At 41.3% G+C, this 15,002-nt stretch overlaps 1 protein-coding gene across 4 annotated transcripts in view; it reads left to right on the top strand.

Moving 5' to 3' along the window:
- The window catches only part of EPHA4 (EPH receptor A4), a 151,075-nt gene that overhangs the window by 78,779 nt on the left and 57,294 nt on the right, over nucleotides 1–15,002 (top strand). For all 4 annotated transcript variants that reach the window (XM_084998069.1, XM_084998067.1, XM_084998068.1 and 1 more), the window contains 1 exon segment: nucleotides 5,941–6,279. In XM_084998069.1, coding sequence (XP_084854195.1) covers nucleotides 5,941–6,279 — 339 coding nt within the window.

The raw sequence follows: 15,002 nt of genomic DNA, 5'->3' as shown, positions 1-15,002 counted from the left end.
AAGTGACAAATACTGGGCGTGATAAATAGATGTTGAGTAATTGAATGACTCCATAATCTCTTGCAACAGAAGTAACCACTTCTGTATGATACATAGCCCTCCCTCCCCGTTCCAAAGTGGTTTAAAATGATAGAAAAGAAGAATTTGAATTAAACTAGCTACCCTGAGATTCTCCTTTTTAGGGCTATAAGTGAAGCTATAAGTGAAACACTCACTAGTACAGCCTTAGCTCAGAGAGGCTTGTATTAATTCACAGGCTTAAAGTAGCATTGTTGGTAGATGGACATAAGATGCCTTAGAGGACCTTGTTAGTTTCCTTTCCAGTCATGGAAAATGTTTACTGAGCTTGCTTTGAACTAGGAACCATGGGAGACACTAGGGACTGATGAATACATCAATTTTTCTCTTGAGGGTCAGACAGATTGTGATAGAAACAGAGTATGCAATGTATGTGTGATTAGCAAGACTCCTTAACATGCTCCAGATGGAGCAGGAAATGGAAATATGCCCTAAACTATGGAATAATATCATAAGTAGGATTACTGCTAGTCCTACATCCAGGGTAGTGGTGGGCAGTTTGGGAAGGCATAAAACCCTATTATTCTTAATGACCCGTGGCTACCTGATATTGATATACACCTAGCAGATACAACGTCGGGATGGAGACTAGAAAATTAAATGGTACGATTATCCCTCTTTGTTATCAATCTCGTATTTATAATTGAAGACATTTAGAGGTGAGCATATTTCATTCCTTTTTTTTTAATATTCCCAAAGCCTTACTATAGATACTATTCAGATTCTGTTCCAGGTAAGGGAAAAAAGGAAATTACCCTTTTGTTTTTTAACTTGAAACAAGCATTTTTTAAAATTGAAATATAGTTGATTTATTTGTTGGTTGGTTTAAATACGCTGTTAATTTCAGTGATTCAGTCATATGTGTGTGTGTATGTATATATGTGTGTATATGTATGTGTGTGTTTAAATATATGTGTGTGTATGTATATATACATACACACACACACACACACACACACACACACACACACATATTCTTTTTCAGATTCTTTCCCCTTACAGGTCATTACGAGAGAGAGAATAGGTCCCTGTGTATACAGTAGGTCCTTGTTGATTATCTATGTTGTGTATGGCAGTGTGTATATGTTAATTCCAATCTACTAATTAATCTCGCCCCTGCTCCTGTTCCCTTTGGTAACCGTAAATTTGTTTTCTATGTCTGTGGGTCTATTTCTGTTTTGTAAATAAATTATGGGATCTTTCTTTCTTTCTTTCTTTCTATAGATTCCACGTGTAAGTGATGTATATTATTTGTCTTTCTCTGTCTGATTTACTTCACTTGATATGATATTCTCCAGGTCTATCCATGTTGCGACAAAGAGCATCATTTAGTTCTTTTTTATGGCTGAGTAACATTCTATTGTGTATATCTACCACATCTTCCTATCCATTCACTTGCTGATGAACATTTATGTTGCTTCTATGTCTTGGCTCTTGTAAATAGTGCTGCAAGGAACATTGGGGTGCATGCATCTTTCCTAAATATATGCCCAGGAGTGGGATTGCAGGATTCTATGGTAACTCTGTCTTCAGTTTTTAAGGAACTTCCATACTGTTCTTCACAGTGGCTGCAGCAATTTACATTCTAGAGGTGAACATATTTCTGATGAGAAGGCAATTATATGTCAGAAAATTTAATTGTTCCTAAATATCTAGCTATGATGCTGTTACTGGTCCAAATTCGGGCCTGCTCAACAGGCATGCAGCAAAGCCAGTCTGCTGGCATAAGGTTGTGGTGAGAGAAAGGACAGTGTTTATTGCAAGGCACCAAGCAAGCAGAATGGACAGCTAGTGCTTAAGACTAGAACCCTCTGGTGGCTTTCAAGGAAGGGTTTCTAAAGATCATGTAAGAGAGAGTCTTGGGGTATGTGATCAGGTCCTGCTCAGGTCTCTGATCAGTTGATGACGAGGTACCAGGCTGATGTCTCAGGAATCTCAGTCATCAGCCTTCGGGTTCCAATTGGTCTGGGGTCTAGTGCTTGTGGTCAGCATGCAATTGACTTTTGCCCAGAGTTCCCACTGTGGCTCAGCTGTAGCAAACCCAACTAGTATCCCTGAGGGTACGGGTTCAATCCTTAGCAGTGCTCAGTGGGTTAAAGATCTGGCATTGCTGTGAGCTGCAGTGTAGGCTGCAGACGTGGCTCAGATCCCACGTTGCTGTGGCTGTGGTGTAGGCTGGCATCTGCAGCTCTGATTGGATCCCTAGCCTGGGAACTTCCATATGCCGAGGGTGTAGCCCTAAAACAACAACGACAAAAACCACTTCTCTGGTGGGGGTTTTAGTATCTGCAGAACAGCTCAAGGATATGGCTCAGGCTATTATCTGTAGCCCTTGAAGAGGAACTAAAAGTTTTTGACTTTTTTTTAATGGCTTAACTATTACTATTTTGTCTTACTTGATTGTTTTCCTTGCTTCTTCATGTGCTTACTTCTCTGATTAAATTTGCTCTTTGGAACTTGGGGAAGACCGAGGAAGTTAAAGCTTTTCCACAAATAAGATGCGAGGGACACAAGGATCTGTCTGTCCCCAGGAAGGCCCTGCCGGGCCCTAATGGGTCTCAATATTACCAAAAAAATAAGAAAAGACAGTCTAAGAGTTAAGTTTTTCCTTCTGGATGCCTTGTGTTTGTTGAGAGAACTCATTTTAGTCAGAATGCCTGTTTTCTTTTCTTTTTAGTCATCTCTACAGGTAATTGTTTTAAGATGCCGCTGTTAACTATGACTGTTGGGCCCAGATTGGCTTTTGGCTGCATTAAACTCCACGCTTTTTTCTCATTTTCTGGCAAAGAGAATACTTTCTTTTCTAAGGAAGAGATGACCCTTCCCTTCAAAGGGAAACACATGTGATATAGATTTACCATCTTTTAATTGGCAAGCACTTTTCAAAAAGAAAAACCTCAGAGTTCCCATCAGGGATCAGTGGTTAACGAGCCCGTCTAGGAATCCAAGAGAATGCGGGTTCTATCCCTGGCCTCGCTCAGTGGGTTAAGGATCCTGCGTTGCTGTGGCTGTGGCATGAGCTGGTGGCTGTAGCTCTGATTTGACCCCTGGCCTGGGAACTTCCATATGCAGTGGGTGTGGCCCTAAAATGCAAAAAAAAAAAAAAAAAAAAAAAAAAAAAGAAGAAGGAAAAAAAAAGAAAAACCACAAACAATACAACCACCATTATGATTTTAATTTATGAAGCAAATGTCCTTTTCCAGACTTGGGCAGGCCAGCGTTAGAATCACCTTGGGTGCACGTTTCTGTTAGTTCCTCCACCCCCCTTAATTCTCCAGTCCTAGTCCCATTTCTAAGCTGCTCCTCTGCCCCATGTAACCATCACTCCTTATGGCAGCAAAACATAAAGCATATGCAGTACAATTCGCCAAACCATTCGTGGGGTCAGCATTGAACTTGAACTTATTTAGTACTCTGTCTTCCCTTGAACATCTACCCCAAGGTAGATTTTTGAAGAATCACTGCCCAAAGGCAGAAGCCTGTGCAGTGCTGCATCTCGTTTTCATGCCAGCCCCCCATTTTGAAATCCTGCCCCATCTTTGTATTTTTTTTTTTCATGTGGCAGTGTTATATCTCTGAGTCCTGTGACCATTTAGTTTTCTGCTCCATTTCTTCTCTGTTTAGACAGTTCCATGCCCCGTCCTACATACTAATTACTGACTTTTTGCTTCTGCAGTGCTTGATTCATTGTGTCACATTTTCCCATGTGAAAGTGGACCAGGAACCTTGGCAAGGAGGTTAATGGATTTAAGAGTCACTCTTATTTAACCCTGAAAGTCACAGCAAAATAAGAACCAGTGGCTTGACCCATTTTCTGAACCAGGCTGTGGTCAATTTCAGCTGCAGGCTAGCAATGGATTTCACTATGATGGCAAGAAGCATCTACAGAATTTGAACAGGATTGAAGATACTGGTTCCTGTATCTTATGTTTACCTCTTAAACTTTAGTTAAAGCTACTGATTTTGTTATTTTGCTTTTAAAGTGTAAACAACGGGTTTTAGTTGGACTCTGTCACTAATTAGATTGCGCAGACTTTCAGTATCATCAGCTCCACTTTCTGCATCTCAGTGTCTTCATCTATAAAATGAGGCTCTTCAACAAAATGATCTTGAACATCTTATCTGGCCCTAGGGGTCTGTGATTTCAAATGGCTCTAACAATTTATTTTTTTTAAAAAAAAGAACATTTATTTAATCTTACTGTTTTCCATTGCTCTGCTAAGGACCATAAGGTATAAATTTGAAATATAAACAAGAAGGAAAGTTGTACTTTCTTTCTGAGGCTTTCCTGGGGACAATCTTAGCTTCAACACAAATTCCATGACACTGTTTTTCTTTTAAGATTCTCAGGATGGAGAGCAGGTCTTAACACTAAGAGAGAAGTTGTTGGTAACTAGTCTCCAAGGTTGATTGGGAGGGCCTGCCTAGGTTGTTAAAATAAAGTCTTCACTTAAGTTGTATACAGAGAAATGGAGAGTGAATTACCCTTATTCAATATCACTAAAAAACCCTTCAGCCATTCATCACTGTAAGCTAAGTAATAAGTACTGATTATGATTCCTTACTTATCTTCCAAGTCTCTGACAATGGCAACTCTGGAAGTGTATATCCCATTGTCCTGGACTAGATGAAGCTTCTCCTCACCTCATGCAGGCTTCCAGTTAACTTCCTTTTCCTGGGAAACACAGACAAATTTCCCTTAAAGCCATCATTACAAATAAATTCGAGGTAGGATAGAAACAACGAGCAAGAAACCTCAGCTTTTCATTTAAACTTACTTTGGCTCTTTTCTTCGAAGACCAAAATGAGAAAGAGAAAAGAAAGCAGAGAACCTTCCAACTGTTGCAGTGACTCGGTATTTTTTCATTACAGTGTGGCAGGTGTCCTTCAGACCTTTGGAACCAGTTCAGACCAGGAAAATTCCCTCTTCCTTCTCCCACCCTGATTCTTCTCCCTGAAGAAAGTTTGTGTGACAACATCTTGGCATAGAGACTAGTCTACAGCAAGAATCGTGGGGGTTCATCATGGTTCTGTGGTCCTATTTATTGTTCCTATTGTTACTATTTTAAACCACGCATGTTGTTTGCAATCAGTTGTTCTGTTTCTCAACAGCCACTGTCCCCCAGCATGTTTGAGAAACCTTTAATGTCCATGGAAAAGAGTATCTTAAAAGGGGCCTGGTTCAGCCCTGATCAGTTGAAGGGCTGGATGTGGGCCCTTGGGAGCCTTTACACAATCCTTGCCTTAATATTTCTCAATGACTATAGCTTCAGCATCTCTGCCATCTGGTTGAACCTGTTCCCACTAATTACCCATAAACAGCTAACCTCTCAACTGCCATGTCAAACTGAAGAGGCGTATCTATACAATTCAGTTAATTTTACTCCCTGTCGATGACACACGCTACTTAGGAAGCATCGTTTAGCTTCAGAAGTGGTATGTAACTATTAATTTACCAGAGTGCCACCACAGCCCTGGGAACTAGAAACACATTTGTATATCTGTCTTTCAGATAATACGATTAAGACAAAATAAGTTATGAGAAAAAAGCAAAAAACAAAAAAAAACTCGGTCGCTTCAGAAAGCCAGGTCTGCAACCCATTGCTTCACATCTCACAGTGGCGGCCAGTGCTACGTTTGCCCAGGAAGGAGAATGACATTCACATGGACAGCCTTCTATCATATTGCTCTTTTAAAAGATTTTTTTGCTGGCTTGATTTGCTTGTTGGGTTCTTTGCCAAACGAGCTCATCTTACTTGTAGCCGCCGAAAATAATATAAGCTCCGAGAGATCCCCAGAAGGCTGGTTTCAGTTCTTAGTGTGATAGTATGTGTTTTTTTTTTTTTTTTTTTCTTCCTCCAGGCCCACCATCTGCTCCTCTAAACTTGATCTCAAATGTCAACGAGACATCCGTGAACTTGGAATGGAGCAGTCCTCAGAACACGGGTGGCCGCCAGGACATTTCCTACAACGTCGTGTGCAAGAAGTGTGGAGCGGGTGACTCTAGCAAGTGTCGACCTTGTGGAAGTGGGGTCCACTACACCCCACAGCAGAACGGCCTGAAGACCACCAAGGTCTCCATCACTGACCTCCTGGCTCATACCAACTACACGTTTGAAATCTGGGCAGTGAATGGTGTGTCCAAGTATAACCCTAGCCCGGACCAGTCTGTGTCTGTCACTGTGACCACCAACCAAGCAGGTAGGAATTGGATCTGCTTTATTCTAGGATCTAAATGTGTATAGAGAAAGAGTTTGTGTTGACATCCATGAAGAATGCTAAGTTCTGCAAATGAAGAAGAACCACAGGGATCTAATTATAAACCTGTGAACTGTATAATAACACAAAAGATACTTGGAAGGATATTTATTCCTTAAGCAGATTTTTTTTTTTTTTTTTTTGATACCAACTGCATAGCATGCATTGTACTAGGTGGTGTCGATTAAATGAAGGCTATGACAATGCCTGGTTGGAAGTAGGTGGCAGGCCAGTGAGTTGGTTTCTTGTAAGGGATGTATCTTGGCAATTTTCATCACAAGACTGTGATTGGATATCAGTGCATTTACAGATTATTTGGGAATACGAGGTTGATTTTTTACCAATACAGAGTGCTCTATTGGCATTTGCTGTATTTACCAACAAAAGCATTAGCAGCTGTAGTTTTGGTCTTTTTTTTTTTTTAATTTTAAAGTTTTAAAAATGATCAACGTGGATCTTTACTAGAATCACCATGTAAATCTGAACAGCGAATGGTTTAATGGGCAGCTTGATCTGCGTGGTTGGCAAAATGTTCCTTAAAACATACTGCTTTGGCAGCCACCTTCGTAGTTCAGTTCACAATTGGCAGGTGGGGGAGGAGACTTAATTTATCCCCGTTTCGTGCATCACTTTCCTCTTCTAATTCGGATGACTAGAAACGTTTTCTGTTCGTGACGTATTTCTGCTGAGGTAATTGCAGAACTGTTCTCCAGTCTTGAATATCAGATATTCCAAAGTGTGAATGAGAATCTAGATTTCTAGGCTCTGCTCCTGACACACTTATTCCCATTCTTCCGCTGAAGAAGCTTCCACACTTTCTCATGCTAATTTTCCTTTCTGGATTTCCACCACATGTTTCACCTTGCTGGCTCCCTGTTATTTATTTCTGGGGATTTAAACGAGAGGAGGAAAACAGGACCGTGGTTTATCCTTTTGGGCCGTTCTTAAGAACAACACATTTCGCCCGAAAAGGATTATAAATTGCAACAATCCTATAGCCTCTTACTGCGCGTTTCTTAAATGAATGTTTCGGTAAGTGCACTCAATAGTTAAGTAAAATATATCTGCATTAATTGATTCTATAGTGAGAAGTATTCCAGTACCCCAATCCAAAGCCATTCTTTTTCCACTTTCCCTTGAACTCTCCAGAATAAATAAAAAGTTAAGACTGGGGAAAGATTTTGAACTGGAGCGCAAGTGGCACATCTTCCTGGAAGATAGTTTCAGTTACGCAAATGGGACCAATTTTTTTTTTTTTTTTTTTTTTTTTTTTTAATATTTGGTGTGAACAGATCCATCTGGTTATGCTTTGGCCTTTCATTTCTACACTTTCAGGAACTGAATACTGTTGTGGTCATCGGTTTTATTTCTCTACAAAGGCTAGTATGATTTAGGAGGTTTTGATAGCATCACAAAGGCGCTGTGACTGCCGGCTTTTTATTAGTTCTCTTTTGGACCAAGGCAATGGAAATACTGCCTATAGATCCTGGGAAACACATTGGTGCCACCAGTGTCTCTGAGTTTCAAGGAGCCGAGAAGGTGCAGAGTGATCTCTGCACCCCTGGAGAATCTGGTTTATGATTCAATCAGTATTCTTATGTTCAGTCCTCCTGCACCTTTTTGGCTCTCCTTAGCTGTTTGACTACTTCCTGTTCTTAACGGAATTCGAACTAGGAATGGACCTGTGAAGCCTCAGCTGTACAAGGTGAAGTCATTCTCTTTGGCGGAGGGGAGCCTCTGGGAGATGTGCTGAGGACAGGCTTGGCTCCCACACATTTTGTGGGGAGACTTCTCTCTCTGTATATTTAAGGCCTCAAGCCAAGGGATTATGTCAACCCCTCCCAAGGCCAGAAGGCACAAAGAATACAAAGAGGACAGGCCAAAAATCCTCTGAAAGGAAAAAAACATGCAAAACCATTACACTCGATGAGATTCTGCTGTACAGCACAGGGAACTATATCCAATCACGTGTGAAACAACATGATGGAAGGTAATATGACAAAAAAAAGAATGTGTGTATGTGTGTGCCTGGGTCACTACGCCGCACGGAAGAAATTGACAGAAAGAACATTGTAAATCAGCTGTACTTTAATAAAAAAAAAAGTTATGCGAGGGAAGGAAACAAAGTCAAAGTTTTATTAAAAATGTAGGTGTAATTCTTTTAGTTCTAGGAAAAGAGGCTGGACGCAATTCCTCTGACACAATGAGGTTTTTTCTCTTCCACGGCGAGCAGTTCTGCCAGGCGGTTTGCTGAATAGGACAGAATTCCAGCTCCTTATTTTAATGTTCATGAAGGGTAAGGCTGGGAAGCTGTTCAAAATTAAAAATAAATCTTTCAATAAGGAGACCTCCTATGTGGCCAACCAGAAAGCTTCCGCTTAGCAGAGAGTGGTGTGTGTGCACAGCGTTCCTTGTTATCCTGCCGCGATTTGGAGCTCGCTAATTCAAAATCATCAGGATGGTTTATTTTTGATTAACATACCCTTTCCTCCTTATAGTGCAGATTAATAATATAGGCCAAAATTCTGGGTGAATGTAGCAACCAGCAACCGTAAACTCTATCAAAGCTCCCCTAAGCATATTTACATACCCACAATTATATTCTAATTGCTGTCATTCCCATCATTTCATTAAATTAAATTCCTTAGGGACCTCTATAGGCAATGAGGTCTCACAGTAGAAGGAATACCTAGAATAAATGAATGTTAGCTTGTACCACCTGGAAGCCACAAAGTTTCGTGGCTCTGCATTTTCGGCTCTGTTTTCACAGGGTCCTTTTTCTCACTGGTAACGTATTTAAAAACAAATGAACACTAAACCTAGAATTCCCGATTTTTATCATCAACACGTCTGAGACTGTCACTGTCGAACAGCTTTGTGAAGGTAAAAATGACTCATCAGAGCTAGCACTTGAACCCCTGGGAGAATCCTGCTCCCAAAAGGAGAAAATGGCTTTTTGTTGCTTTCTTTAAAATTAATAGTGTTCACATCAGCATGCCACTCAGCCTGGCATCTCCCCATGTGTAAGACTGGACCTGTGAGTATCTGAGCCTGGAGACGGGGTTCTAACTGGTCTTTGATCACGTGGTTGCTGGCGGCCGTGTGCATGGACTGGTGTTCTTACCTGGTTATTCAAACCATTGCTAACCCCGATCCTACAGTTGGTGTCTTAAGAGGCTAGTAACACCCTTTTCCTCCCCTCCTGAGTTCAGACCCAGTTGATGCAAAAGGCAAGACAAATGGGAAGTGTCAGCTTTACTGCTCATCAGCTGATGACAGGATGTGAGCCTTACATCTGTGGCCAAAAGGGCTGGCTCTGGTGACACTTGCCTGGCGTCCCCCGGGGACAGTGCCAGGACAAAGCCTGCTCTGCTCATATTGCCCACGTGGAAGCTCTGAGCAGGGAGGCAGGGCTGAGAGAGTGGTAAGGGTTGAGCGGAGGATATAGGACTTCTCCCCACTTCTCTTCCTAAGCCACTTCACCCCCACCCCACACCCAAGGGCGTGAAGGAGAGGTGAGAGTAAGGTGGATGACGGGGCTGGCTCCAGCTGAAGTGGCCCCGTAGGAGATCATCAGACAAGGAAAACGGATGGTCACCCTAGGCTTGGTTTTCCTCCATCTCCCATCCTCGAGCAACTGTTCCGTCTTTTGTTTAGGGAGAGATGGTTTTGATGCTTATGAAAAATGAATCGGCAGACTGCCGGGTGATTTGTTTTCTAGATGACTTTCCTTCAGTTTACTTCGACTTAAGTGGACCATCTCAGGGAAATGAATACAGGCTGTGTCACTAGGACAGAGAAATGCTGTATAAATGAAACAAGGTTTTCCTGACCAAGCAACAGAAATGTGCCTGTTTTTGCTAAAAATGCTGTGATTGCAGCCAGCAGTAAATCTTACTATCACCGAACCCGTTTTCACTCTGTACCCGCCCCTTACACTTGTTTCCCAGCTCTGGGGCTGCATCCTACTCTAGGTTGTTTTCTTTGTTTTAAATCATGATGAACCCCTCTGGGTGGTATTCTCTGGGAACCCCAAACTGCACCCAGGATGGCTCTAACACTTCTGATTTTTATTTTGCATATGATGCTGTTCTATCCAAGGATGTGTGTCTTATAATCTCTCTTTTGCACAGTTGTAGTGTTCTAGTGACAAAACACCTTAAACACTCTGGGTTTGGACAAGTTCAGTTCTTCAGGAGATCACACAACTATTTGAACCTAGCTCATCTCTAAGATCTTTTCTTATTCTGTAACTCTGATTCCAAGAATATAGCCATGAGCAACGGGCATGAAGAACTAAGGCTTAATTTCTGTAGGATGTTCAGAAACTGGCTTTGAAGGAAATTCCTAAGGTGAGAAAAAAAGAATTCCAAAAATGCTTCAGCAAAATTGTCAGGATACTTCTGAATCCTGCCACCCCTCCGTCCATCCAAGCTCTACCTCTAGCATAGATGTTTCACTGCCCTCCCCATTTGACGTGTTTCCTTATCAAAGGTGAGAGGGGAGGGAGTGATATTGCATCACTGGATAAAGTCCAGGGATGCTGTTAAACATCCTTTAATGGACAGGACAGCCCCCCTCCCCCACAACAAAGAATTGTCTGGTCTGAAATATCCAGCAGTCCCAAGATTTAGAAACTCTGCCCTTACGATTTGTTTGCATAACAGATTTTATGACTTCAGAGCAATGCCCACCCTCTCAGAGTTCCATCGCTGACCTGTCTTTGCTTGGTCTGTGCTGGGAACGCAGGGCTTCAAGCACTGTTCTCAGGGGACAGGCAGTTACAAAAGACCCTTTGGGGCCTCTTGGGAAGAATCTCATTTGCTTTGCCATCAGATGAATGGGGGCTGCTTGTCAGACTGTCCTTGTTCCCCAGGATGGACAATTAAGAAAACTGCAAGGAAACACCACATCACCAATTGAGTGGCAGGAAGCTCATTGTGATGCCACGACACAGCACAGATATTCAATACCTGTCTGTTGATTAACACATTTATTTACAGTAAAAACAATCAGTGACCTCTCTTTGTCAAGTAGTGATAAAGTTAATAAAACCAAAATAATGAGTAGAGAAAAGAAAATAACTAAGTACAAGAGGCGTACTGTCTTTTATTACTCAACTGGTAAGTACCCATTCTCTCTTCCTTGGCTGTCTTTTAATTAGACATATTATGTTATTTGAATGGGATAATGGAGAACAGTGGGACTTCTCATTCCCACTGGGTGTAATTGCTACCTGTCTGCTGGAACATAAGAGAAAAGCTTCAAGGAGATGGTGGAAGAAAGGGAAACGTCTTAGAGCAGTTGCCTTAGGTAGTGGGCTCCAGGCTTGGTGGCACTGGGTTTGGTGAGGTTTGAAGCTTAGACGATTTTTGTGTGATTTCAGAAAAAAGAAAAAAAAAAAAAGGCTATAAAATTGTAAATATCAAATGGAAAACTGAGCTTTGGAAAGGGCCCATGCAAACTGCTTAAGCCTCAGTGTATAAAATCCTGCCTTTCTGAGTAGATTGAGGTGCATGTGGGTGTCAGAGGAGGGAGCTTTATATAATTATGCCTAAAAGTGCAAAGAAATAGGAGGAGAGTAGAGACTGCAGGAAGGCCAGTTTGGCTTAATAGGAAAGGTGACGAAGTGCACGGTCATACTGGAATGGTTCTGGCCTGCACTTAGGGGTGAGGGACAGCGCTGGATGGGCCGGCCTGAAGTGTGGTTCAAGGTCAAATTGACAAGCAGAAAGCGTAGTCCTGGTGATTGTGAGAATGGTAATGGGTTGCTAAACCCAAATGAGACGTTAAGGACCTAGAAGTTCTGTAAGCTTGAAAAGGAATGGGCAGATCGGGAAATATCTGTTGATTATATATATATATATATGTAAGGTTTTTTTTTTGGCCATACCCACGGCATGTGGAAGTTCCTGGGCCAGGGATCAAACCCATGCCACAGCAGCAGTCTGAGCCACATCAGTGACAATGCCGAATCCTTAACCCTCAGAGCCATCAGAGAACTCCTCAGTAAATATTTTTAAAACTTTTTTTTACAGTGTAGTTGATTTACAATTAAAAAAATTAAATTATAGTTGATGTTATTCTAGAGGTACAAATATCTGGCTTCTGTTCTCAATCCCTTGAGAAGGGGTTGGCAAACCAGGGCCCAACTCTTGATCTTCCACCTTGAAAACTCCTAAGAATGTGTTTGGTTTTTTTTCTATTTCCCAAAGGGATGAAAATAATTTAAAAAAATAGTAATATTTTGTGAGATTTGGAAATTATATAACATTCAAATTTCAGTGTTCATAAAGAAGTTTTACTGGAACAAAGGCCCACTCATTTGTGTGTATTACCTAAGACTGCTTTCCTGGAACAACAAAAGAGTGAAGTTGCCTGCACAGCAAACATATCCACTGTCTAGATCTCTCCAGAAAAACTTTGCTGATCCCTGCTTTGAGTACTAAATCCCAAAAGGACCAGTCAGAAAGGAGGTTGAGATGTTGAAATGCTGGTGTCATTTGTCAAAAACTCCTTTTGCAAAGGATAGGGCTGATTAATATTTAGTTAATCTCACATTTAAAGCAATTTTGATATTTAGCAAGAAAACCTCTTTTCTAGAGGTTTCAACTCTATGAACAAGATTTCATGAAAATAATTAGAATTTCAAACATGCTTTTGCTTTCTTGTACCGCAAAACTTTGTACCTGGTGATCCTCAAGTTCAAATATATCAAGTGGCACACTGTTGTCTCTTCTGCAAACGGAGTGTTCCGGTTCTCTTGAAAACGTGCATTCTTAGCACTGTAGTGCAGTTCCCAGGTGCTGACAGCATTTTCTTTTTCTTTTTTTTTTTAATAATCATCTCTGCTGCTTCTTAACATTGTTCCCCCACTGAGATGATGTCTCATGTTTGCTTTTAGCTCAAGTAAATGATGGATTTTTCTTTTTTTTTTTTTACTTCTAAGAAATGGAAACACACGTGATGAAGCTGGTGAAATCTATAAATCAGAAATCTTTCTGAAGGCACATTTTAAAAGTCTGCAGACAAATTGTATAGCAATTCCATTGAGAGATTTTGCTGAAAAGCTGTTTGTGCATCCCTAGCAGTTGGGATGCAATCCTGAGGACCTCTAAGGTGGAAGCTGGGTGGAGGGTCCTTTCTGTGCCTGGATCATAATAGGCCTAAATAAGCACACAATGGGCTTCAGAGAAGCCAGGCTGTGGTTTTCTCATTAACAGCTCTGATCTAGCCAGGGGCCCCTGGTTTAGTTCTGTCATGCCTAGGAAATAAATGTACATTTAAAAAACATGCAGTACAATTTTTTTTTTCTTAAAAAGGGAACAGTCTCTTGATTCTAACTGTATATATAAAATAATTTCATGTCCATGGAATTTTCTTGCCACCCCTGTGATTATTAAGTGTACTCACTAATTACGATCATAATTAAGAATAAAATAAACCAGTAGATATACAATGGTACAGCTTCCTGCGTGTGGCACCAGGGTCCATGAATTTGTATTTAGGGTGGGTGCTGCAAGTCCTGGTGAGGAGAAAGAAAAAAATAAAAGCCTTCCGAAAGAGCCTTCCAAATTATTCAGCTTCAAAGTGGACTGAACAGCTTAGGCAAATAGCAGGTCTATAGATCCTAGTAGCAATCATTACATATAAGCAAAAATTGGGATGCCTTTTTTTTCAAAGAGGTGAATATTTCTCTCTAAGAAAATGTAAGTTTTATTTATATACCCAGGGCTGGGAACAATTATTTTTCCTGATTCTTTCCCCTTTGCCCCTGCATAAGTATGCATACATGTTCCTCTGTGAGAAGGGAAATCCATTCACCAGCATTCAGCTTAAACACTTGACACTCTTAAGGCTGATTTGTTTTTTTATTCTTCAGTGTTCTGCTTGTTCCTTCGAACACTGTGGCCACCTTTTACACCCAAAGAGAAGCCATCCAGGGATTTGAAAAATAAACACCCTATTGAGAAATGAATTGTCCAGGGCTAGCAAAGATTGGGGATGGGCTTCTAAATTGTCTATTTGTCACTCCAACTGGCTGAATGAACTACTGTCTTCTCCAGAGGAGCCAGAAGAGACTCCCCAGGGTCCAGTTTGCAACTAAGCATCAATAAAAAGATCCAGAGAAACTTTTTATCAAAGCTCCCATTAACCCCATACTGATGCCTTTAAAGAATTTTTTTTCCCTTCAGACACCAGGTAAACCAAGAGACATGCTGCAGGGCTAATCCTTAACTCTGCAGGGACTAATTAAAATGCCTGTCTTTGTCACCCCTACTATATAGAACCTTCTCTGAAACTCAGCGTTTGTGTGCTGTTTTCATACCAGGATACAGTAAGAAGGCATTCTGTGTGTTCCCTTCAGGTAAAGACTCATGAGGATGTTTCTAGATTTTACATTTTAATCTGTCAAGAAAGGCAAGCCTTAGTTCTATCAGTATTAAAAATACCTCTTGGGAGTTCCGACTGTGGCTCGGTGGGTTAAGAACCTGACTAATATCCAAGAAGATGCTGGTTCGATTCCAGGCCCCACTCAGTGGGTTAAGGATCTGACATTGCTGTGAGCCTCAATGTAGGTCACAGACGCTTGCTGTGGCCATGGCACTGGCAGGCAGCCGCAGCTCCAATTCGACCTCTAGCCTGGAAACTTACAAATGCTGCAG

The sequence above is a fragment of the Sus scrofa genome, chromosome 15, assembly GCF_054392235.1.
Source record: "Sus scrofa isolate SSC_HxYL_T2T_F1_AM1 chromosome 15, Sscrofa_HxYL_maternal_Yorkshire_Landrace_v2.0, whole genome shotgun sequence".
NCBI lineage: Eukaryota > Metazoa > Chordata > Mammalia > Artiodactyla > Suidae > Sus > Sus scrofa.
Note: the sequence above shows the minus strand (reverse complement) of the source record. Positions and strands in the feature narration are given on the sequence as shown.